The following is a 27,357-nucleotide window of genomic DNA, read 5'->3' as shown; positions in this document are numbered from 1 at the left end:
ATTAAGCCAAGCAGCAGCGATGCCAAGAAACATTGTTAGTGAATTAAGAAGTTGTGTATTGGTCAAACTACAATTGCCCAATGTGCGTCAATGCCCAGTACACATCAGTTTCAATGTGCATCAGTCATGCTGGTCTCATTTTTCATTGTGCAATAATCACGTTGCTAGATCAACTACACAATAATGTTAAAGCAGTCTTCTACTGAATATAGTATAAATGTGGTCACACTCTGGACCAGGAAAATGTGAGCTGAAGCAAAACTTTTTCACCTGTTGTAGTCAATACATGAATTAACTAGCCAGCAAAATCAGTACCCATGCTGGAGAAGGGATATTGAGAGCTGTAGTTCAAAAATTACTTTTCCCAAATCTAGTCCAGAACCAAATGCTCATAACGAAACCTAGCCCATGTTGTGTTTAAAAGTTTCCAGTGAAAGATCAATTTCCTGGTTGAAATCGTTCTTTCTTGTTTAATTGTGCGGTACACTTACTTTGAAAGTAATTGTTATACTCCAGAAACTTTGTTTTTGTGGCTGCCACGAACTATATTGAGTTAGTTGAGACTCTATGAGATATTCATTTAAAATTTAGCAAAATGTGTTGCAGGATGTCCTGCAAAAACTAAGTTTCTGCAATTTAATACACTTCTCCATTTTAGAACAAATTAGGAAATGACATTTATAACTCAGGAACAAAAATTGTGTTACATGGTGTAGTTCTATCTTCTTTAGGCTTACCATATTTGTTGCTTCAATTGTAATTCCATACCCATGAGTATCCTCAATGCAACTTCCAGAACCCATTCCAATGTTTTTGTGTGCTTCTTAAACTGCAGCTTCTAAAATATCTCTTTATTGTTCTATCAGAGTTGAATAAAGGTTTTTTAAGAAAGAGAATGTCAAACTAATCATGGAATAACTTATACAACAACCTTAGTGGCTTCAAATGACCATTCCAGGGTAGATTCATGGTAGAGTGAATTAATATATATATGCATGCAGGGTAGGCTTTGGGGCCAAAAGTATGGATTTTGATATGACCTGGCTGTGGGTATGTCAAGGGTAATTTCACAGAGAAGAGAAAGTACCAATACCATTTTAAGAGACAGCCACCCCTGGCTACCGACATCATTTCTCTGAATAAAGACAAAACCAGCATGGCAGAGAGAGTAGAGGAGTTGATGCTTCTTTTAGCATCTCCCAGGGTAGATTAAGTGCTTGTCTTTCATCCTTCTGTTCAGAGAAGGGGATGGTTCCATTTCTCATGTGATTAAAGTATCGTGCTCACACTGACCATGGATAAGTTGGCCAGGCTTTGAAGCTGCAATGCCATTAAATGCTAATCAAGGTGGTCAATTGCAACATTCACACTTGCCTCAAGCAGACAAGAGTTCTTTCTCCCATCCTCGACATTCCAAATATATAAACCTCACTTGTCTAGTTTCCAACCGACCTCACATCCTCTGAGAATGCCTGTGATAGATGTGGGGAAAATGTCAGGAGAGCATGCTTCTGGAACATGGCCATAAACTCACAGCAACCCAGTGATTCTGGCAATGAAAGCCTTCAACAACACATTGGCCAGGGTTTTTTGGGGGTTGATTTTTTGACTATAATTTCTAGACTTATACATGCAACAAAAAGCTGGAGCCATCACTGATATTACTATTAAGTGAATATCATTGCTTCCATTTTATATTTGGCAACCTGATGTTAAAAGACAGTTTGAAAACAGGGGTTATAGTGAGGTGCCATCATTCACTTGATGATATGGTCCAGGATAAAGAGTGAGGTTTAAAATGAATGATATATTCGGTTCCATTGGTTAATTCCAAAACTAATTTACAAGCTATTTGCAAAAAGTTCTTAAGCCACACTTATAAAACAAAGCCTCTTAAAAATGCAATGCTTATCTCTTTGTTAGCAGTGGGATAGTATGCTGAAATAGGATGAGAGACCAATTAGAATTCAAGTCTGAGTGAAGGAAGATAAGACACTTTTGAACTGTGGTGCTAGAAGAAAATTCGGAGAGTGCCTTGGACTGCAAGAAGATCTAACCAGTCCATACTTCAGGAAATAAAGCCCGATTGCTAACTGGAGGGAAGGATATTAGAGGCAAATGAGAAGACAGGAAAGCTTGGAGAAGAGAATGATGCTGGGGAAATGGAAGGAAAAAGGAAGGAGGGCCAACCAAGGGCAAGATGGATGGATGTTATCCTTGAAGTGACTGGCTTGACTCTGAAGGAGCTGGGAGTGGCAACGGCAGACAGGGAGCTGGTCCATGAGGTCACAAAGAGTCAGAAGCAACTGAACAACAAATATTAAAGTCTTTTCATACAAATCAGTTCTACGAAATACACAGCTCTTATGACAAATGTGTCAGAAGAAGTAAAACACGAGAGGTATAGGAAACCAAATATAATAACATACACACATTATTTCTTCAGTCTTTATCCATCCAGAATTTTTAATCTGATGACCAAGTGACTTGGGAACATTACTGGACAGACTAAGGGAGAAAATGATGTACGAGTTCCTCTTTTAAGAAAGAACAATGAAACATTATTTCTGTGTCAGTAGATGGAACCCAAATACACACGATTCTTACTTTACATGGCTTTTCCACAGAGACATACACACTCTTTAATTGCAGTGAAGCATTACTTACACAACACCAAATCGTACTCAATACAATTTGAGAGCCATTATTTATAAGACATTAGAGAATATTATATCTATTCACCTGCATTACCAAATATTTTTGGCAGTAGCTGCAAGCAACTGCTACTTCCTATAGTTTTCAAAAATGTATTCAACCTACACATTCAGGATTTGTAAGTGAAACACCCAACTTTGTATTTGGGTTAGGAAGATGAGACTTTCATTCGGATATTTTTCCCTGCCCTCCCCGCACCCCCCCCCTCACCCCGGTGTTGAGTATGTAGGATAGTGAATGATGCTGTGACAGTATCTAGCAATTTCTCTTTATGTAGAGCAGATTATTGTTTTTTTTAAAAAAAATGCTCAAAAAAACCGGAAGTTAAATATGGCGAGCTACACAAAATCTAAAATATAGGGACTTTCCACAGTACATTATACTAAGTCAACACGTAACAGATTAAAAGATGCAAATTTTGCTTAAAAGTTTAAAGTTTCTGACATCATCTTCCACCATTCCATGAGCTCTTCCTTTTCTTCTTCTTTTCTTTCAGACAATGATTCCAGGTCAAAATCAACCTGAGAGAAACGATAAGTAAAAAGAGGCAACATATTTCAACATCTTGAAGTACTGCAGTGAGGACAAAAATGAGGTTGAACACACATTTAATCATATTCAGAGTAGACCCACCAAAATTAAAACTAACATCAAGTTCTGCTGGTTTCAATGGCTCTCCACTGAATGTGATTAGAAAGTAAACATTTTGCAATTATGAAGAAATCTGCAGTCTATACATTTATTGGAGAGTAAGTTAGCACTTCAAAGCATAGTAGTTCTTGCTGCTGTAGTTCTAAGTTTTGAGTGAGTAGCTGCTGCAAACATGCCCTTGCTATTGTTGAGAAAAGAAGGGGCTACTGTGCAGTAAGAACCACTGCAAACTGCATGGTCGGTATCTAAGTAATTTGAAGTGCTGGAAATCACCTTCAGGGACCTAAACAACATATTGTACTACCCAGATGTTGACCCTGCTTAGTCAGTGCTCTTCAGATTCGGTTCATGAAGCTGAAGTGGAGCAATGGTTCATCTAGCCCATGATTATCGCCCTTGCCCAGTAGTAGTTGTCGAAATATGTAAACAGACACTATTTTAATTCAGATCCCGTTAAGAAAAGACAAGGAGCTAGAGATGAAATGTGAAGTCCAGTACTGAATTCTGCCTTTTGCCATATATCACACATTTATAATATATCCTTCTGTATTAGGAATATTAAAAGCTCTGGGCAACAAATACACATGCAGTGCTAGAAACTTGATCTAGGAAGAATGGTACTGCACAACTCTTTGGAAAAATCTATTGGGGGGGGGGGGGGGAGAGACTATCAGTCTCAGAATTTCCTAGCCAGCATGGCCACAGCTCTGAACAAAGCAAATTCAACCTATACAAAAACAAAGATATGAATTATATGTCAATGTAAACCAGGCAGTACTTACCCGGACAGCAGGACTGAAAGGGACTGCCACTTTTTTAGTTATTGCTAGGTAAGCTGGCGCTGATGCAGTCACTTTATAATTTCCAGGTACAAGCAATCTCCAGTAATCACCATCCTTGGCTAGAAAAGAAGCAATATGTTAGCACTTCCACCTAATGGGGGACAAGGCCACTAACTGCAGCTTTGTCCCACATTTTAAAACATCACAGAATGCTCCAGAACTTTCACCTGCCCCTTGTTGCAGTGTGAACAGATGAGCTGCTTCCTATTCAGAACTGGCTTCACCTGTTCACACAGCCATCCCACTTTTCCAGGGCTCAGGCAGCTGGGGGACAAGGAATGCCCTGTCATCATTTGCTTAATGGTGACCAGCAGGCATGAAACCGGCAGTGGTTGTCGCTCATCGCGTCTATTGATGCTAGCTGATGTGAAAAAGTGATTGGAGAAAGAAGGGAGGGAGGAAAGAGAGAGTGATTCTTCCTTTCTCCTCTCTTTCATCGTAATTTTGATCCGGCTAGTGTCAATGGACACAACAAGCGATGACCACAACCAGTTTCATGCCGGTGTTTGTCACTAAGCCGAGGACAACACAAGAGAGAGTGACACCAAACTACGTTCAGTGCTGCTGGACCATGAGGGCACCATCCAGCTACCTGGACGGCTCAGTACCATGCAGTGTAAACATTCACTGAACTGGTTTGACAACCCACTGTGTGGACTCCAGTGGCACCTGTCTGGAGTATCCCACTCTGGACAAGCATCATGGTTTGTGACATGTGTAGATGCTCCCCTAGTTTCACAATATATTAATTACAAAGTGAAGTTAGTTTTAAGCGTCATATCGGACCGAATCAGGCTCTGTGGCTATCTAGATTTTGTTCAGTTATTGTTCCCATAATCCATCACCACTGGTTTTGCTGGAGGTGTGATGGAATCTGCAAGTCAACTGATACTCATACTTGGTTGCAATGATGTCCTTCTATTTGAGGAAGGATTTGCAAACTAAAGACCATCTCAGCACATTATATCTCCCACTTCAAACCCCTTGCCCCCCATTTACAATTCTATTTTGGAGATCCAAGAGAGAGACTGGGCCGCCTATGCATTGTAACAGCTGTGCTTCCACAAATACAAAGCAATAGTTGGATATAGCTCCATCATCTTTAAAATGTGATTCATATCGCACTCTTACCAGATGTAACATCATGATTGATCCCCTCCACAGAAATGGTGGCATTAGCAATAGGATTGCCCCGAAGATCTCTAACAAATCCTTTTACCCCTCGGTGTATCTGAAAAATAATAGTTCTTTACATCTGTGTTCCACTTTTTTTACTATGTATTTATTATACATTCTTTCAACACAGAAAGGAAGGGCAATATTGTGTTCACCTTGAGAAAAAGTGGTCCATGAACTGCCATATCTTTGAAATATAATTGAGTCTTATTCCTGCACAGTTTACAAGCATGCTCAAAGGAATGGCTGTCCTGAACTGCTTTGTCCAGGAGTGCACGAGCACTGTTGAAAAGAATTTTGAAAAACCCAAACCAGAACAAAAGCAGATAAACCATGCACCAGGTACCAAGAGTTAGAATTTCCACCACAAGGTCAAGCTCATGGCAGTAAATGCTTCTCAACATTGAGATCAATGGAAAAAGATGAAGCAAATCAGCTGCCTTTACTAGCTAAAAGTATATGCACTCCAAGATGATATGAAACAACATCTCTAAATGTGTTTTATACATGTTACTGCCATAATGTGTATGACCACAAAATCTTATTGTGTGAGGTGTCCATTAGCTCTGTACATTCTTTGTCAGCATCTGGATGAAAATAACCAAAAGTCTGAACCACTGCTAGCTCAAGATCTGAGTAGGAGGGCACCTTTTCTCAAAAGGCCCCATTTGGATCCTTTTATTTCTCCAATCCTCTCGTTCTCCTCTCTTCTTGCATGCTAGAGGAAGAACGTGCAAGCTTGCCTTTCTAATTTTAAAGAACCAGTGTTTCTCGAGGTTTCCAATCTTTTCATCTCCAGTTAATAAACAACCCAAGATAAGAAACTACACTGGTGTATGTAGGAAGTCTGAATATGCCTTAGATGTGTCAAATCAGATAGAACAAGAGGGAAGGTTTCACTACTAGTGGAGGGTTATAACCTTAGGAACATTTGGCTCCTAGGCCCAAATGAATATACCACTATTTTGTAAAGCATGTACATATTTTTGGAGCAATAGCAGCAGCAATAGCAAAAAAAACCCCTGACTATATATATATATATAAAGGGAGGTGAAATTAAACGAAACAGGGATTACTGACTGGCTTAGATATTATGAATATTTTATCTGGCAAACTATGACATTTTTTTCCTGGAATACATTAAATTTTTAAAAGTGTTTTTACTTTCCTCCTATTTTACAAGCAAGCCACTCTGATTGTATCATAGCATAAAGCAGGCAGACTACACAAAAAAATGAAAATCTTTTTTTAAAATGTGTATTCCCTGCCCTATTGTCCCAGGTGGAAAAAAAGAGATCTTTCACACTTGAACGTATATGTCACTTCTGGATTTTTATTCCCATCTTTCACCAAATCTGTGAAGATATCTTTATGACCACAGTAGGAAGCACCAACTCCTTCTATTTTAGTACCGATGTCCTGCCGAATTCCAGCTTTTAGGTACCGTATATACCTGAGTATAAGCCGACTCGAATATAAGCCAAGGCACCTAATTTTACCAAAAAAACCTGGGGAAATGTATTTGAGTATAAGCTTAGGGTGGGAAATGCAGCAGCTACTGGTAAATTTCAAAATAAAAACAGATACCAATAAAATTACATTAACTGAGGCATCAGTAGGTTAAATGTTTTTGAATATTTACATAAAACTTTAATTTAATATAAGACTCTCAAACTCTGATTAAATCATTATTCTAACTTTCTTCAATGTAAATGTGCTTACGTATCCTTCCAATAATAATAAAGAGAGTAAGATAATAAATGTAATAATAATAATAATAATAATAATAATAATAATGTAAGATAATGGAAATGTAATAAAAACAGTAATACAGTAAAATAATACATGTAATAAGAGTAAAATAATAAATGTAATAAAAATAATAATAGAGTAAAGTAATGTAAATGTGATAATAATAATAATAATAATAATAATAATAACAACAACAACAACAACAACCCAGTAAAATAATAAATAACTTTGACTCAAGAGTAAGCTGAGGGGGGGGGGGGGGGCTTTTTCAGCCTAAAAAAAGGCTGAAAACTTGGTTTATACTCAAGTATATACGGTATATCCAGTGGAAATATTCATCACCACACAGAATTTATTTAGATATCTCAGCTCAAAGCTGTGTATATTTATTTCAGAGTAAGTCCTACAGAAAAGTTGCTGGGTAAAAGCATACACCATCTTGCTCTTAGTTTGATATCCTATTTCCAGACAAAAGCAAAGTTACAATATCCTTTTACTCTATAGAACAAAAAAGTGAGATACCGAGTGAGTGAATTCTTGAACCTGGTACATCACCTGAGCCAAGCAGAAAACAAATCTTCTTTGTTAAAGGTTATCAGTTTCATAGATATCTTGTTAACACACTGATTGGCTTGATGAAACTTTAATATTACATTTAGAAAACCTTAAAAGTGAATTTATGCATAGGAGCGGGGGAGATGTTCTTAATATTTCCCTGCCCTTTCATAGTGGTTAAGTTTTTTTTAAATTGAAAAATAAGCACCACACAGTTAGGTTTATTAAATCCTTCTATCTAATTTGTCTTTGGACATAAATCCAAGCTGCAAATTAAAATAATTCTGAACACACGGACTGTGACTGGGCACTATAATGTTTTATATAAGAGAGAATCATGAGAAATAATCCAAAGAGAGTTTCCCCCCAAAGGCAATGACAGAAATCCATCTTGACCAACCTGGAACTATTCAGATATGTTGAACTACATTTCCCATCATTCTCACCAAGTCTGGCTTTTACTTAAAATTAAACTAGAGTTGTAGTCCCAAGCATTCAGATAGCACCAGGTGAAGAGAAAGCTGGCATACAGCATATATTATTTTGAGTATTTTTCCATTGCCACTAAAAATAGGTCATTTACCTGTTCAATGTAATTGATGAGTGAATTCTTGTTGTCCTCCCAATAACTTTTCAGCGTTTCCTCAGGAGGGAATTTTTCACAGCTAAGCTCCACAGTGATTTCAAAGCAGTTGCTGCTGAGGTAGTTGAAATCCTGCATTCCTGCAAGATTAAAACACACATTACCTGATGTTTGACAGGCACGGTATTCTACGGAATAAGAACCACCCTTTAAGGCATTTCAATGTCAAGCCAGAGAAAGACGATCAAGATGGTCAAAGGTCTGGAAACCAAGTCCTATGAGGAGCAGTTCAGGGAGGTGGGTATGTTTAGCTTGGAGAAGCAAAGATTGAGAGAAGAAATTATGCCCATATTTAAATATTTTTAAGGGATGTCACACTGAGGAGCAGGCAGTTTGCTTTCTGTTGCTCTAGAAACTATGACATGGAGTAATGGATTCAACCTACAGGGAAAGGATACTACCTAAACATGAGGAAAAACTAACTGATGGTAAGAACTGTTCAGCAGTGAAATATGCTACCCAAAATGTGGTGGAATCTCCTTTTCTGGAGGTTTTCAAACAGGCTGGATGAGCATACTTTGATGATGTGTCCCTACATGGCAGGGGATTTGACTGGACGACCTTTGCACTCTTTTCAAACTCTATGATACTAATTTATGATCTCTTTAGTGTTTTGAGAGTAAGGCTCTGAAGTTGGTTTTCTCTCCCTCTTGTCCACCTTCTCCTTAGAGGAGGAGAAAAGCCACTATATTCTATGGTGCACTCTTCCAGGGATCAAAAGATTGCTTTATAAAATATTTACATGCAACTCTTTATAAAATATTTATATTCAATTCCTGGAACAATTCCATCAGCATCTGAAAAATCCTTGGGAAGTCAGGTGGACAAATGTCAGCTGAAAGAAGCAAAGACCACCAGCATTGAAGTAATGCTCCTATGCCATCAACTCCACTGGACTGGCCATGTTGTCCGAATGCTCGATCACTGTCTCCCAAAGCAGATACTATATTCCCAACTCAAGAACAGAAAATGTAATCTTGGTGGGCAGGAAAAGATATTTGAAGATGGGCTTAAAGCCAACCTTAAAAACTGTGGCATAGATGCCGAGAACTGGGAAGCCCTGCTCCTTGAGCACTCTAGCTGGAGGTCAGCTGTGACCAGAAGTGCTGCAGAATTTGAAGAGGCCTGAATGGAGGTTGAAATGAAGAAACATGCTATGAGGAAGGCACATCAAGCCAACCCTGACCAGGACCACCTTCCACCTGGAAAGCTATGTCCTCACTGCAGAAGAATGTGCAGATCAAGAATAGGTCTCCACAGCCACCTAAGGACTCACCACCAAGACACTACACTTGGATGGCCATCATCCTCGGGCTCCAAGGGATCGCCTAAGTAAAGTAATTTATATGCTAAATGCAGCAAAATGTACAGTTTTAGGATCTAGTTACATTTTAGTTTCTTAAAGAATTAAATAATATTTAGAATACTCGGAAAATAAGTATGGCATATATTTTCTCTCACAGCTGTTTTATTTTTGTAGTAATCCAAACTGAAGATAAGGAAGAATTGAGAATATAATTTTACTTTACTTAAAAAAAATTCTCTTGCACTTTAAGATAAATTAGGAATAGGTAGCTGCTGTCAGTTCCTATAAACAGAAGGTTCTACAAACATCAGCATTTATTTGCAGTTTGATTTGATTGAAGTGTTTGTGCCACCTTTTGTTTACAAAACTTTCCAAATGACCAACGTTTTCTTGGATGAACTTCTAATACATAATGTTCTGAATCGCTACCTTCATAAATGAATTTCTTGGCAGCCATAGTCCTGAAGAACAATTGTACAAAATTTAATATTGAATCTAGTCAGTCTATTCCTCCGGGATACATCTGGCCTCAAAAGTCATATTTCAGAAGCCAAAAACGAGTTTCAAGGTGTAGTTCAATTACTTCCAGATGACAAAGGAAATACGTTATAATGTGTACAATAAAAACTCGTGAAAGACAAGTAATCGGAAAGGCAATGAACCCTTGAGAAATAATTTCAAACATGGATTTCTTTCTATGGGAGCAATTCTTAAAACAAAGGCATTGCTAATGATGGACAGCTGTTGTATAAATATATTTGACAGTACAATTACTGTCCACATGTGTTTGAAACATTAAGAATAAATGAAAAGCACATTTTCACAATAAAAAGAGAGTAGTTTCAAAAGGCTTCTGTGCTTGCATTTTCTCTTGGAAAAAGAAATAAATGAAAATGTATTTCTATGTACAATGGGTATCTGCTGGGGTCTGGTTCCAGGACTCTCATGGATTCCAAAATCTGTGGGCACTCATGTCCCATTAAATACTATGGCATAGTAAAATGGTATCCCTTATATAAAATGGCAAAATCTAAGTTTATTTTAGAAATTGTTTTGGTGTGAATATTTTTAAGTCATGAGTGGTTTAACTACTACAATTCTGATCTGCTGCCTAGTATTTCTTGACTTCAAGAAGCAAGCAATATCCCTGACTATAGATGTCGACTCTGGAAACTCAGCCAGACTGGAGGGCAAGGTAATCTTCTTAAAGACACTATTTCTGGGTTAATGGAAATCAGATTAGAGCCTTTTAATCTTGTACCTGTAGAGCTATTCATGGACAGAGTCATTTAAAGACCTTAGAAAATTATCATTATGTGGATTATACAAGAGTGTTTGTAATACCCTGTCTTTTGCTCCTGACATGGAAACCAAGATGGATCACTACATGAACTGAAACGAGGTTTATCTATAAAACCATATTAAAACACTGTAACAATGGAACCCATAACCATACTTTCACTTAACTGCACCTGGGGGGAAATTTTTTCCCTAGGAATTTGCTAGGTCTTTCTGGGGTTTCTATGATATACTTTTTCTGAAAGTTATCAGAGTCGTGTTGGAGTACCTAGCAAATTCAACCTCTCTAGGAACCTCTAGGTGCAATGCAACTCTATAGAGCAGTGGTTCTCAATCTGTGAGTCCCCAGGTGTTTTGACTTACTACTCCCAGAAATCCCAGCCAGTTTCAGCTGTTAGGATTTCTGGGAGCTGAAGGCCAAAACATCTGGGGACCCATAGGTTGAGAAGCACTGCTATAGAATATGTAGAGACTCGGTCAGGTAATTTAACGGGATTTGGTCATATCCATTCTGGCTATATCAAAATCTAGCCAGGAAAATATCTCGCATGGATATGGGGGCCTTACTATACTCTAAAAGAGTAAAATTATCTGTGAACATGACCGTATCACACTAAATCGCACTTTTGAATTACCATTTAATCACCAAACACCTGTTCAAATAAAAGGGTCTTTACTTGTTGGCAGAAGGGAAGCAGAAAGTCTCTGGTGGGAGAGAATTCTGCAGCCAAGAGCAGCTAATATAGAGGCTATACAACACATTCATCTACACAGGCAAGGAGGCTCACACTTCTCAAAAGCTAAGAGAGAATTTTGACTCCTGCAAGAAATGGTGAGAGAATCTGCAAGCTGGTTATTTTCCTCTTCTGCAGCTCCAATTTCAAGGAATAGGACACTTATTCTCCTTCACATCTGGTCATCACATAATAGAGCTAGATTGTAGTGCTTCATTGGATACTGTGCAATTCTATGGAGGCCATAGCTTTCCCTCACTACAGACACTAAAAGTGCTTCTGTCATTGCCACCCTAATCTAGCAGCCCAATGGCGCAAGACAGTAACGCACACTGCTTCATCAAAGGCTATTAAAGAGAAACACATGGTTTTCTTTTCAGGAAAGAATTACAGACCTTCCTCTGTCAGGGCTGTGTTACTTTTATGTATAGAGTAACACTTATATCATTAACACCATAAAATGAGGAGGAAGACCATCAGTATTCTTGCGATTAAACTAAAATGCTGCCATTCCTTGATACAAACCTCCTGGAACACTATACCATGCACCACCATTGGTTGTCCCATCTATAAAGCTGCTGTCATCATCGTTCTTGCGACATGGTGGCCTATCTGCATCAGACATGGCTGGATTGAGGGTTGAATAGCTTCGAGCTAAACTCTGGAAAATTGCATCGTCTGGGCAAGAGCTATACTCATGAGCACTACCTAAGAAAACAAAACCAAGAACATATGGACAAGGAGAATAATGTAGAAAACATGCATTCATCTGAATAGGGCTTTGCCAAGAAACCATATCAAAATGGCCAAGAAATTATGCAGAGCTGGTTGCATATGAAGTAGTCTATATGCATCAGTTTGGGCCAGGGGTGAGCAACTGTGGCACATCAGAAGCTCTCAAGCCACAATTCCCATCAGTTTTAGCCAGGATAGCCAATGTGAAAATCTATGGCAGCTGTAATCCAAAACCACCTGGAGAGTACAAGTTCTATGAGGGATTTTGACTAAACTTAGCATGCATACCCAACATGCCGAACTTTGAATACTGGTGGGGTTTAACGAGGACTGACCTTAGAAGTTTGGAGTTAGAGTTCACCCACATCCACAGAGTACTGTGCATCCAACAGACAATGGTTCTTGACCAAACTCGGCACAAATACCCAATATGACCAATTTTGAATACTGGTGGGGTTTGGGGAACTGACCCAGAATAATGAGAGTTGGAGTTCACCATGCAGCTAGAGAGCCCTGTGAACCCCACCAATGACAGATTTGAACCAAATCTGGTATACAGAAATGACCAACAGAACATACTTTTTGGGTGACTGACACACTATGATGGGAGTTGTAGTTTACTCTGCATCTAGAGAGCACTGTGAACCCCACCAATGGTGGATCTGCACCAAATGTGGCATACAGAACTCCCATGACCAAAAACATACTGCAAGGGTTTGTGGGGAGTGACTTAGCATGGTGGGATCTGGAGAAAACTTGGGATACATACCCAACTATAAGTACTGGTGGGGTTTGAGGTGATTAATCTGACATGATGTGAACTGTAGACTACCCACATCCTTAAGCATTTTCTTAATGGGACCATTCATAAAATCCAGAGAATGACCTTTTAAAATGCATAGTTAGAAATTACTAAATATCTAACTCGGGCAACGTGGGTTATGACTGTTGGATACAAATATCCAACAGAGGTGACAGCTTTGTTTGGATACAAAAATGCTTTGTTACCTGAATGCTCATGTTCTCTGCCCTATCCGCTCTTGCACTAACAAGGATCTGATGGGATTCAAAGTATATCCATTTCATTTTTAAATTCATTGCAGTTCCATATCATGTCTGAACACTGAAGCATGGATAATGTTAACATGTCAATGAGAATAAGAGATCTTGTACTGAAGCTAACTTATTTCAGTAATCTATAATTAAAATTAACCAGAATTAGTAAACACAAAAGTGAACTTTCCTTCTCTTCCTTGTGGATGGTGATTGGGGATGGGGCACAACAAACCAGAGCATCATTCAGACATATTCTCTTTAATATGTACTGGAAATGTACTCCTGAAAATGTACTGAAGCACATTTTAGTGTTATGTCCAAATGAGGCATTAGAGATTGAAACAATGTTCTTTTTATTTGTTTCCCAGTTAAAAATTAATTTGCTAATAGTCTGGAAAGGCCATCACGAAGACTAACAGTTTTGTAAAGTTTTCTTCCAGTATTTGAATACCCCAAAGCATTTTGAAATATTTTTCCACAAAGAAAAGCATATGAAGTTTTTTGATGGTGAAAAAAAACTTCACATAAGATGCAGATTTTACACTCACTCATACATAATACCCATGTGTCTTTCTAAACAGAAAAGCCCTCTGAGCTACTTTGAGACATTAGAATGCAGGGGAAAATACTGCACAGAAATATTTAATTTCTCACAGAGCAAGGAGAAAATGACAGTACAGTTATTATTTATTCATGCCTGCAAGGACATATATAGTAACAGATGATGAGATTGGATTCTGATTCTATTGATGAGATACGAATGATTTGTCATATTGATATTTAATTGTTGTTATGCTATTGTTTTTAAATGTTCCAATGGTTTTGTAATGTGTGCATTGAAATTGCTGCTGTTAACCGCTTTGAGTCGCCTAAGGGCTGAGAAAAGCAGTATATAAATGAAGTAAATAAATAATAAATAATAAATAATGTCTATGTATTCTACTCCAAACATGTTTACTGGCATTGGAACTTCATGCCAGCAGTATCCATCCTTTCAGCAATTCTGCTTATGTACAGAGCTGAATGAAGCTCCTAATTCCACATTGTTCTAGGGTATGCTAGTTCTCCTAAAACTCTTGCCTAAAGTAGCTGTAGTTGCAATTTCATATAGGAATACTGAAAAAAAGCATATAAACTTTTATTATTCCTGTATGATTATGACCATTTTCACAAATATACTAAGCAATTAATGTATTGTACTATACTTACCAGAGCGTGTTTCATCGTATGGGTAATTTGCTACAAGATCCCCACCATGAAGGTTGGCTGACAGTACAAAAGGAATATCCATGATCCAGTGAATCACTCCCTTTGTTTCAGGTGCAAGCTACAGAAGAAAATTTAGTACATGTTTTCAAAGCCAGAGTAATTTTAGCATTGAACAATTCCATGAACAGCTGTGACTAGAATGAAATCTGAAAATCGAATTATGTAGGACTGCTTCACACTTCATATCTTCAGAAGGTATTCAAATAATTTTAATGCAAAATACTGGTGCAACACCTTGATATATACATTATACAGGCAAAATGATCTCAAGTGGGTTTAAATTCAGTGCCGTGCTTAACTTGCCAAAATGTGTGTATAAAGCAGTCCACTGTGGTCTCCTGGCACAAAACCATAATAATTAAACTACTTCAATTATTAGTGTCCCTGGTGGTGAGATCTTTCTCCAGTTTCTAACAATTAAAAGTTTTCCAAAACTTAGCATTCTGAGCTTGTAAAATACAGATCCCGGACAGATCTTGTATGTCAAACATCCACTAAAACAGAACCATCTTCTAATATAATTTCCTCCTCAAGAGGACCAAAAGACAGCCTGGATGTAGTTAATATGGAATATACATTGATAGCTCACCACAGAGCAGTGGATAGCACTTGCCAACTCTGCTTTGAGAAACTGCTGTGATGTGGGCATTCAAAAGTCCTTTACAAGGTGAAAAGTTAGCTGCAGAGCAATGCTTAACTTTTGTTCATCTACTCTTCCCCTCTCAAAATACCACTTTTTCCTTACTTGAGGCAGACATATATTTTGGACCCAAGCTGGGGTAAAGCTGCTGAGAGAAGGGAATGAAGAAAAGAAGCAGTGAATAGGGTTATCATTTCTTATTTGCTTGCTCCTTCTCTCATCAAAACTATATCCTTGTCCTGGCACTACTTTTAGATCAGTGGTTTCTAGCCTTTGGGCTTCCAAATATTTGGCACTTCAACTCTCAGAATTCCTGAGCACTGATCATGGTGACTCGGACTTCTGAAGGTTGAGGTCAAAAACAACTGGAGGACCAAAAACTGAGAACAACCAATTCAAATATTCCATAAGGACTTGAGTTTCCAGATTCAAGTCAAAGAAACTTGTTCCTCAGTAGTGTTAAAACTAGCTAGCAGTGGCTCTTGGAGTTTCAGATAGGAATTTTTCCCAAGGATTGAAAGTGGGTCCTGTTGATGTAATATGTCCATTCTGTTACTGAACTACAACCCTTCTAACTGCCGAATATCTGGCTTAGCTATTACAAGTACTCCTAACTGTTTTTATCATAAAGTTTCCAGTGAGGATTCATGCAGTTATTTTTTCCACACGCAAAATGAGGAAAGCAGAATCAAAGCCATTGTACTCTGTCTCCCACTCCCTACTGCAACATTCATGGTGGATTAAAAGGAAGAACGTGAAATGATGTGTGTGTGTGTGTGTGTGTGTGTGTGTATATATATATATATATGCACACACACACATACATACACACACACAGAGAGAGTATATTCTCTCTCTCTCTCTCTCTCTCTCTCTCTATATATATATATATATACACACACACACATCTATATTAAACATGTCTTTTAAAATATAATATGGTTTCAGATAAAATCTGAATTCAGTGTCTACATAGCAGAATCAGTGGTTTGAGGTTTGAGTATTTGACCAGGACTCTGGGAGACTAGGGCTCAAATCTCCATTCAGCCATGGAAACCCACTCGGTGACCTTGGTCAAGTCACACACTCTCAGCCTCTGAGAAAGTAAATTGCAAATGTCCTCTGAAGAAATCTTTCCAAGAAAACTCTATGACAGAGTCACCATAAATTGGAGTTGACTTGAAGGCATATCACACACAGACAAACACACAATGTTCACATAGCCCTTTAAAACAGCTATGAATGGCTTTTCCACATATGGGAACTACTTTGTACCTGGTTCCCAAGATCCACCAGGCAAGACCAGTACAAAAGGAGTACACTAACAAATAAATAATTTTACATCTAGAAACTACTTCAGAGTGTGAGAATGCAACAAAACTGGCAGTTCTTGAATATAGAAATCAAGTGCCTGTTGTTTCAACAATTCTGCACATCATCAGTGAAATTGCTGGAGGAAGTCTGATTCATTTTATTGCTGCTATTGCCAAATAATTGGAAGTTCTGGCTATGCTAGTGAAAAATATCCAAAAATTAGCCAGTCTTAATCTTCATGATCTATTTGATTTATACCCCCCGCAAAACAGCAAGTAAGACTAATTCGATTCCAATGTGTCTTCTTGTTGTCAAGGAAGAAAACATAAATATAAACACTCTATTTAGTTGCAAATTCACATGTTTTCATTATTTAAATGAATTAACAATATTTCCCTTTACATTAAATCTAGCCCAATCTGACTCTGGGAGTAGTGCTCATCTCCATTTCTAAGCCAAAGAGCTGGCATTGTCCATAGATGCCTCCTAGGTTATGTGGCCGGCATGACTGCATGGAGCACTGTTACCTTCCCGCAGAAGCGGTAGGTAATGATCTACTCAAATTTGCACGTTTTCAAACTGCTAGGTTGGCAGAAGCTCACCCTGTCCTGTGGATTTGAACTACCGACCTTCCAGTCAGCAAGTCTTGCAGTTTAGCGATTTAAACCGCTGCGCCACCATGGTGGATTGGCAAAAAAATGCTTGTAATACAAAATAATAGGGGTTTGGTGATATCGTATACGTTAGAAATGTGATGATTCAAATCCATCCTCACTGGGAATCTGTAAAATGATTCTATTACAAAACACCAATAAATTCAGCTAGTTGTCTGAATTTACAATTTGTATCATTGACCCCTTTTGTACCTAAGAGCAGAAGCAATGGAATCTGAAATGCAAACCAGTTTCCGCTTGCTCTGCCTCTTAGGACTTTCCTAATATCATCAATTTTTTTTTTTGCACAGATGTATGTGTTGAACAGATGTAACTCTCCAAGACAATGCTTTTGTTGCCAAGAAACTATTATTTTCCACATACTCAAAAGAAAGTATCTTGTATCATGATAACTACAGCTCTTTCTCCATTGATTTCACCAGATCACCTAGACAACATGTGTCAAACTCAAGGCCCATTGGTCGAATGTGGCCTGTCATGTCATTTTACATGGCCCTCCAGACGCTGTCCTACAATTCCAGTGTTCCTCATTAGTAGACATCATTAGAGCAGTTGGGAGTTATAATACATTAACATATGGAAGGCTGCAATTTGTTTTGGTTAGTCAGGATAGTGGGGTTTGAATTTAGAGACAAGGCTTATGGACATTATGCCTGACTTTGAAATATATTTTAACCTTTCCCCAATCTCAGAAGCACAAGTGCTGTTGGGCTGCCATTCCCATTATCCCCAGTCCGTATGATAGATAAGCGATTGGAGCTTTCATTCAATGACATCTGGGGACCCAAACAGGTAAAAACTAAAGAGAACTGACCACTATGTAAAAAAATATTGTTGGCCTTCAGTATCCAGTTTCTCGGCCCATGGAATCAACAGCTCTTTGAAGGCAGCCTCAATGAAAATGAGTCTAACACCCTGACCTAGACAATTGCTTTTTAAGGTAGCTGACACAGAGGGTCAGCAATTTGTTTTCTAAATTGCAATGAACCGGTAACATATTTGTGCCCATTATTCCTTTCATTCCTCAAGCTCTTCAGCAGACTAGCACTAGTCCATGAATCACACTTTGATTATCGCTAGTCTACACTTTTATTACAGTTTGCCAGACCTTTGGATTTGATTTTAGATTGTTTTGGCTCTCTACATTTAATGTTGTATTCTGCTGCTCAGTACTCTCTTGAGATATGTGTGTGTGTGTGTGTGTGTGTTTGTGTGTGTGAATGATATTGAATGTGGTATTGTAAGCCTCAAAGTGGAATGCCCTCATTCCAGGTAATTCTAGCACTGAAACCATAACCTTAAAAATGACCAGCAGCATATGTATTAGAGAATACCACCATGTTCCGATGATGATGATAGTGTTAAAAAACAAAGTATGGATTGTCGATATTGCAATCCCAGATGACAGAAGGATTGAAGAGAAACAACTGGAAAAGCTGACACGATATGAGGGTTTAAAGATCGAACTGCAAAGACTCTGGCACAAGCTAGTCAAGGTGGTCCCAGTGGTGATCAACACACTGGGTGCAGTGCCTAAAGACCTTGGCCTGCACGTAAACACAATCGGCGCTGACAAAATTACCATCTGCCAGTTGAAGAAGGCCATCTTACTGGGATCTGCACGCATTATTCGTCGATACATCACACAGTCCTAGACACTTGGGAAGTGCCCAATGTGTGATCCAATACAACAGCCAGCAGAGTGATCTTGTTTGCTGTGGACTCATCTTGTTGTGTTTCAAATAATAATAATAATAATAATAATAATAATAATAATAATAATAATAGGCCAAATTCTGCCCACCTATTTATGGGGTACACAAAAATGTTATATTTATTTATTTATTTATTTATTTATTTCAAAGTGCCAAAGAAGCATTTCCATCTCTAGCACCCCCTCAGCTCATATCTAATGTTTTGTTATTATGTCTTTTTGTTATTATGTCTTTTTTTTTGTTATTATGTCTTTTTTATGTCACATTAGCTATGGCAGCACAGTGTGATATAGATAGATAGATGCGCACAATGGATTGTGTGGAAGCAATGTTGAAAGAGTTCCTATAAGCTTCATGATAAAAGCTTTGCACTGTTCTCTCCATATCAAGTTTGTTGTGCTGGTGGTCATTGTTCTTTATTGGAGGGGATGTAAAGCAACTCCCTCTGACTACCTCATGGAATAACAGTTATAAAGTGCCTGGCAAATACTAACATGCCCAACCGCCCCAATTTCATCGATATCTCCACCCTCTTAAGTGGAATAAATACCCTCTCATCACCACTTCATCCAACTTTCTGGGAATTAAGAAATGGAGGGATTACAGCTAAAGGGGTTGGCAGATTATTAGGAAACAAAAAAAAATACTATTATTACCTTTGGGTTTTGATCCACAGCTTTCTTTAGGTTTTTCAGTAAGTGATTGTTCGGACCACCTTCTCTTTCATTGACATAAACTATCCTATCCAGATCAGGGAAATTTCGGTTGAGGTCTATCCCCTGTGCATTACTTCGGCCAACAAACCAGTCTTTGAGCTCACCTGGCTATGACATAAAAGAAACAGAAAGAGATTATTAGAAAACAAACAAATATAATTTAATAGCACAGCACAACTACAAGGATCCCTTTAAAAAGTGGTTCATCAACTTCAACAGGAAGAAACGGGAAACACATTTCCAGATGCTCAAGAGATATTTGGGTTTATTAGTTTTAAAAAAGGGGTAGAATCAAAGTTCAGAAATTTTTGGAACAGAAAAACTTAACCCATTTACTGGACATGTGAAGAAGTCTGTTATGTCTGGAATCACTGCAACAGAGTGCCTCTGAATTAACTTTGAACTATAGGAAATGTCTGTGTGTGGTGATTAATTTGCAATAGAAGAACTATACATGGAAGCCAACGAATATGTGTGCAAATGAGTGCCAATGAGAAAAAAGTGCAAATATTAGAATATCCACTCTCTCCCCTCCCCTCCCCCTCGGTTGCTGACATCGGAAAAGAATGATTCAGCATAAGACAAAAAAACATATCCACTGTTTTGCACAAACTCAAGCTAGATGGTGCAGTAATAAATACACACTGGATAATTAAACATTTTCTTTGGTCAATTCATGTTATAAACTTTAAAGCTTAAAGGAGAAAAGGGTGAGTGGAGCCACTAGGTGGCGCTCCCACACTGAGTGTCCCTGGTCACTCATTTCTTGACATCAGTAATGAAATGAAACTTGGCAATAAAATGAAGACAACTGGACCCCTTTGCTATATATGGAGCCTAATCACACAGAAAAGGAGAGAATAGGTAGGGAATTGCAAAACACTACAAAAGAGCAACTACATGCAGAAAACGCAATATTCATTCTCAAGAAAATAAGCACACAAAGATGACAAAGGAGAAGAGCCACCACATATCTCCAGTATATGGCGTCTGTAGCCTCCAGATGTTGACTCCCACCCGCATCAGCACTAGCTAGCAAGTCTGGAAACGATGGGTGTTTCACTTCAATGTTGGGAGAGCCACAGCTTCCCCCTACACATTATGGCTTGTTGATACACTCTACTGGTTTCAAGTATTCCAATGGCAAGAGGGTGGGTGACACCACAGAGGTAGCAGCTGTGAAGGAAGGAAAGCACTAGAGAAATGTTGGCTCATAACTGACGTATTTTAGCTGCTTTCCCTGGTGATCACTGGATGACCTTGGAAAAAGTGGCACCACAAATATAGTGCTGTGCATGTACTTAATTTCAGCTTATGTCTGCAGTTTGTAACAGTACTATGCAAGTGACCTTCCACAAGAGAATAATGCAGTACTGCTATACTGCATCTTATTTTACAAAATCAGAAAATTCTGTTAAAAAGCTTGTGGATAAAAAGAATTTAAAACAGAATTGGAAAAGGATACAAGAACAACTTACTTCTTTCAAACACTCTTCTGCCACATGAGTTAAGAATGCCTGCCTTTAAAAAAGGCCTTTATTTGCCACCAGAAAAGAGAGCAAAGGGGGAGGGGGCAACTAGAAACGATTCCCACAGGACGGGAGAAGACTTCTAAGTGGCTATTCCCAAGCTGTGGAACTCAATTCCATGGGAGGTTAGGTCGCCCCCCTAAATCTAGACTTTAAAGTGTCTTTCTAAAGTGCTGCACCTTGTTCCTAAATAGGTTCAGTACCATGGATAGCTCCTTTAATGCCAGCCAAAAACCTGGAAAGGATTCACTGTCTCACTGATATATAGGCCACCTGCTGCCATTTTCCTTCAAGTAATGAATGTTGCATGGAACATAACAACTATATTTATGTACAACTGTACATATATAGGTTCTACAACAAGGATCAGAATCAAGAACCACACATTGAGTTAGTGCCTTGATGGCTACAGTGTCCATACCTGTGATGCTGCCTTCTCAAATCCATCTGGATTCAGGGATGGCAGGATGTGGATGCGTGTGCTGTGGATCAAGTTGATGATTGTTTCATTTCCCTTCTGGTATTCATTGCACAGGTATTGAGCCAAGAAGATGAGAAGCTCTCTTCCAACAGCTTCGTTTCCATGCATGTTCCCAACATATTTGAATTCTGGCTCTCCTACAACACAGAGAAAGATGGAATGTGAAATGTAAGTGATACACTGAATAAAATCAAATTCTGAAATACAAAATGTGTATATTAGATGCCAGAGATCATAAAACAGAATTGTTCTTTAGAATGGTTCCAAGGGAGAAACAATTTCTGTATCTGTAGCCCCATGCTCCATATTCTCTCCTGTATCTACCAGGGAATGGTAGAAAAGATGTTCTGTTCTGCAAATGTAAACCCAACTCTACAACTTCTGCTACATTAAGCTAAAATGCAGCAAAGTTTCACTGGAATAGCCTAAAATCTAAAACAGACTACAGAGGGTTGACACTCAAATAAAATATTAACATAAGTATAGTTGTAATTAGATACAGATGCAAGCCAATAAAATCAGTGAATCTGCTTGCCTTTACCTCTGGTGGCGCAGCAGGTTAAACTGCTGATCTGCTGAACTTGCTGACCGAAAGGCTGTTAGTTTGAATCTGGGGAGCGGGTTGAGTTCCTGCTATTAGCCCCAGTTTCTGCCAACTTAGCAGTTCAAAAACATGCAAATGTGAGTGGATCAATAGAAACTGCTCTGGTGGGAAGGTAACAGTGCTCCGTGCAGTCATGCTGGTCACATGACCTTGGAGGTGTCTACAGACAACTCTGGCTCTTCAGCTTAGAAATGGAGATGAGCACCACCACCACTACTCCCCCAGAGTCAGACACGACTAGATTTAATGTCAAGGGAAAGCCTTTATCTTTATTACCTCCCTACAGCAGGCTCTCCAGCCCCTTATCCTCTATCACTACAGGCAGATTTAGAAAACCCTTGCAGAATGGATTGGGAAATGGTGCAAGAGTGGATAAGATGAATTCCCCTTCTGTGAGCTAAAATACCTTCCATATACTTTGTAATACAAATTACTTGGAAATAATGCTTTATCAACATAGCAAGAGATAAAATTTTCAATGAACTCTGCAAAACAGTTGACCGGAATTCTAATATTTTTACACTTTAATCATATAATAATTCATAAACAATACTCTCATACATATATCAAGGGTCAGGGAGGTGTGGCCCATAGATAGCACATTATCCCCAAATCTTCCATCACACAAATTTGTTTTAATTTATTTTCATTTCATTTTTAAATATTAAAAGTTAACCCTTAAATTCAAAGTTATAGAGTTTCAATCATGTATCAGAAACTATTTACAGTCAAGAGAAATAAGGACATTTATTTACAATCCATCAAAACACCATCAAAAATTAAGAGAACCATGTCTTCTCTGGGACAGAATGTATGGTGGTGTCACTAAAAAGGCCCAGTTGCATAGCAAATAAACTCTGTGGGATACAGAGCAGGTTTTGTTGTTGGTAGATGTCTTAGCTTCATAAGCATTAGAAGTATGAAAGGGAAACATCACTATTTTAAATGGCCTATAAAACACATTATATATCTATTTAAACAAGTATATTATGTCACAACAAAGCATTTTCCGAAGCACTGATGTCCTATCCATTTAACCCTTCTCTTGCCTTCATTTCCTAATTACATCCTGTCTCCTTCCTCACTTACTTCCTTCTGATCAAATACCATGCATTTTCTGAAGTTCAAAAAGCATCCAAACTCTTGGTGGCAGTAAATAATTACCAGACAGTAGTTACAACATAGCAAATTAATCCACTTCCTGTCAAACTTTAGGTTCTTCTAACTCCATTTTTAAAAGGGCTGAATTTAAAACATTTAAACTCCTCTATGGGAAGCACTTTAGTGAAATGGCATGTGTGACATTGAAATCTGCATAAAAAGCACGCGGGATATAACATGAACCCAGAAGTCCCTAGTTTGAATTTTCCTTCTGGTGGTCTCAAGTGAGTCATTCCTTTGAAACCTCCCATTTACAATATGAGAGTTGTTGTAAGAATTTCAGCTGGACAATTTTCAACTTAACAAAGCTTTACGTGGCTAGTGACTGGCCACACTAATGGAACATTATGGGTGTTGCAGTCTCAAAATTAGCTTTATTGAGTTATGGTTGGGTAAAGTGAACATTGTAAAGGTAAACATGGTGACCCTGTAGTCTTCCAGATGATAGACTCCGATATTCGCCATTTCTGACAATTGGCTCTGCTGACTGGAGCAGAATTGAGTTACAGTTCAACATGCCTCTTTTTCCCCCCTCAAAAACCGTATTAGCAAACAGTGTGATATTATGCCTGTTACACAAATCCTTTTGTATTTGTGATGTTCAGAAATGTAGTTCCAACATAATGATTTGTGATTTACTTGATTTTACTGAAACATTTGACCCAAGACAAAAAGAATTCAGCATGAAGTGCTCAAAGATATAATTTCAGTGATCTAAGGCTGTAATTTCCACAATTTCATGATGAAAAGTGCTATTAATCTCTCAGTATTTTGAGATATGTCATTGCTAACAGCTAACATTTGACTTATTGAAAATTATTTCCATGAAGAACCTGAAACTGTGGAGGAAATGCCCATGTAACTCAGAACTAGACAATAGGTATCTTCCTAAACAACTTATAGACTTGTTCCTAAAAAGACTAGATACTGGAATATAAGGAAACAATATGCCTCCTCCATGACCAAGCTTTCAAAAAAGCCAATCTTCTATCAGTCAAGAAGAAATGGGTCAGAACTGCTTGTGATCTTTGGGCGCGGGGGGAGGGATGGCAACTTTAATCAGAACATCTAACACCACTTTTTTTGTGTCAGGAGTGACTTGAGAAACTGCAAGTCTCTTTTGATGTGAGAGAATTGGCCGTCTGCAAGGACGCTGCCCAGGGGATGCCTAGATGTCAAGACAAAGAAACATAATTCAGTTGATAATTTACCTCTAGGGAATCACACAGTATATAAAAACACTAACATTTGTTTCAAAAGTATTGGAATTAAATAAAAAGTAACTTCACTGATGTTACAAAAGTAATTTCTTACACTAATGCTCCTACCAATACTACAGGTATCCACAGTTTCATCTATTCTTCCCACATCTATCAAATCTTCTAAGTTCCAAAGGCGATTCTGTGGTTTGCTTCTGCCAGAAGTTAGCACAGAATCAGCTATAATTGTGAATACAACTGAAATGAGCTTTGAACGGTATAACATGGCACAACAGTGTAGTGTGATACCCAAAGGTTAGAACCTAATTTCAGAGGCTGGAGGTCTTATTTTACATCTGCATGGAAACTCTATTTGTGTGTGAAAGAACAAATAAAAATATTGTATAATATCTGTCAAACCCCTAGAATATTGTATAATATTGGTCAGATCCCTGGTTCTTAGTGACCAGGTGCAAACCAAGAATGGGCAACTTGGACGTCCCTGAACAGACTCAGAAGCAGAGTGGGCAGATCAAAAGACAACCTAGCAAAATGGAACTAACTAAAAGAATCCTCCACCTTGTGCAACTGTGGGGCAGAACAAACAACTCTGCACCTGTATGCTTGTCCACAATGCCCTGCCTCACGTACAGAGGAAGAATTGCTAAAAGCTACAGACAATATGGTCGCTGTTGCCCAGTTTTGGTCAACAATTATTTAGTCGCTTGTGCTCCTTCTATTTTTATCAGTTTTATACTTATATATGCAATGCTTTTAACACGGGTTAGGGTTAGGGTTAAATAAGTGATCTAAAAATACAAATGGGTCCTAAGTGAAACTACTATAAATGAAGGAAGATCTGGTTTTCCTTATGTAATATTGCAGCAAATTTTCTAAGTTGTTCATGTCAATGCAGTACCACAGACATCTGAGAAAGTTTCACAAGGTTAAAGTGTTTTGTGAGCAACATTTTATTTAAACTTTAAAGCAAATGATCTTTGCTAAAGTTATCTACATGTTCTTTTATTCATTAGAGGAAATCTAGTACTACTCTTGTGCAAACAGCGTTGGTGTTTCTGATGATCTCCATTTGCCTGTCACTTGTAAATTTTACGATCTGCACACACTGTCCTTGCAGGCATACACTGTCCTAAATGTAACCAGCACAAGCAACAGGAAATTCATTAATCTAAATGTCTTTGAAATAGGAAATCTGTTTTGTTTTTAGCTTCAACCAGAAATAAAATCACTAGAGGTTAGTTTTAAAATAAACGCTTTGGGGTGATGAAATTAATTGATTGTACTTATGTGAAAAAGACATGTAAAAAATCAAAACTGATCTGGCATACAGGAAACATGCAGATTAAAACTTGTAGTTTATAGACACAGCTCAGCATGCAAAATAGAGTAACTTCTACTGAATTCTAATGGAGTTCAACTGACTTTATTTGGGCTGTTAGATTTAATTGGAGGGTGTACCTCATTCCTGATAGGTGACACACTCATCAGAAGAAAAGGTTCCCACCCCAACTTAATTGTTCAAAACTATTGAAAGCTGGTTGCATTCATGCACTAGACTGCATGGTTTAAGGGAAGCTCAAGGAGTGGGTGAGGTGGGAGCACCTATCCTTTAGTAATAAAAACATTATCATGGATCCCCAAATTTCACTATTACGTGCATTCTTTTTTTTAAAAAAAAATGCAGATGGTCCAACTGTCAGCAACATAAGTAAATAAATAATGTCTTATAACATACCCTGGAGATGAAGATATGTCATTCTGTCTCATGTGGGTAAGGGGGAAACTTGCAGAGAAAAAGTCTTTTTTTGTGTGTGACTTTTCTGTGTTTATTTTTGTACTATTTTTTTTTAAATGAGAATTAGCTTGAGAAGAACTTAAGATATTACTCCTGTCCCTGGTCATGCAGCAAGTATCAGAGGCATCACAAATCGTTTTCCTTGATGGAAAGGCACCAGTTAGTTCTAGCTTCCTGACATCCCAGAGAGACTTCACATTTTTCTGATTGTCTTACCTTTAATATGGCATTGAGCAGAACACACTCTGTTAGTGTTCACTGGCAGTATATGCCAATATATTCTTTGAATAACCAACCATCAAAAAGATGTAAGCTTTTATACAGTAGGAAATACTTATATTGATAACAGAGTAAAGCAGAATTTATAAGCTTACTACCCCCTAAGGGCCCTTCCAGAGAGGTCAAAATCCCAAGAGGAACTAGGATTTTAACTGGGATTGAGGCTACACAGCAGCCCCAAACCCTGGGATTTTATGGGGGCTAAATGCCCTCCAGGTTGATCAGCCCCCAGCCCCCCATTTCCTCTTTAAAATCCAGAATAAACCAGGAAATCCCAGTTTACTCTGGATTAATTTGAGGCATCATTTGGTTGTCTCAGGTTAATTCGAAATCCAACATGGGTTTTGGGCCTGCCTGGAAGGGCTCTAAATATGTTGGACTACAAGCCCCCATTAATGTCAGATATCACTGATATATCTACAGAAGCACCTATTTTTGTAAGACCATATTGAGGCATCTATGTATAAGGTAGCACATTATGACATATATGCAGCAT

General features: G+C 38.3%; 1 protein-coding gene across 1 annotated transcript in view; it reads right to left on the bottom strand.

Moving 5' to 3' along the window:
* Nucleotides 1–2,434: 2,434 nt before the first annotated feature.
* CPE (carboxypeptidase E) overlaps nt 2,435–27,357 on the bottom strand; it is a 66,130-nt gene continuing 41,207 nt past the window's right edge. The window contains exons 2-9 of the mRNA XM_067468711.1: nt 21,743–21,939; nt 19,733–19,900; nt 14,674–14,791; nt 12,199–12,381; nt 8,275–8,414; nt 5,340–5,439; nt 4,149–4,267; nt 2,435–3,236 (exon numbers count right to left, since the gene is read on the bottom strand). Coding sequence (XP_067324812.1) covers nt 3,138–3,236; nt 4,149–4,267; nt 5,340–5,439; nt 8,275–8,414; nt 12,199–12,381; nt 14,674–14,791; nt 19,733–19,900; nt 21,743–21,939 — 1,124 coding nt within the window. The 3' untranslated portion in view covers nt 2,435–3,137. The remainder of the gene's footprint in view (nt 3,237–4,148; nt 4,268–5,339; nt 5,440–8,274; nt 8,415–12,198; nt 12,382–14,673; nt 14,792–19,732; nt 19,901–21,742; nt 21,940–27,357) is intronic.

The sequence above is a fragment of the Anolis sagrei genome, chromosome 5, assembly GCF_037176765.1.
Source record: "Anolis sagrei isolate rAnoSag1 chromosome 5, rAnoSag1.mat, whole genome shotgun sequence".
Taxonomy (NCBI): Eukaryota; Metazoa; Chordata; class Lepidosauria; order Squamata; family Dactyloidae; genus Anolis; species Anolis sagrei.
This window is presented reverse-complemented; position numbering and strand designations above follow the sequence as displayed.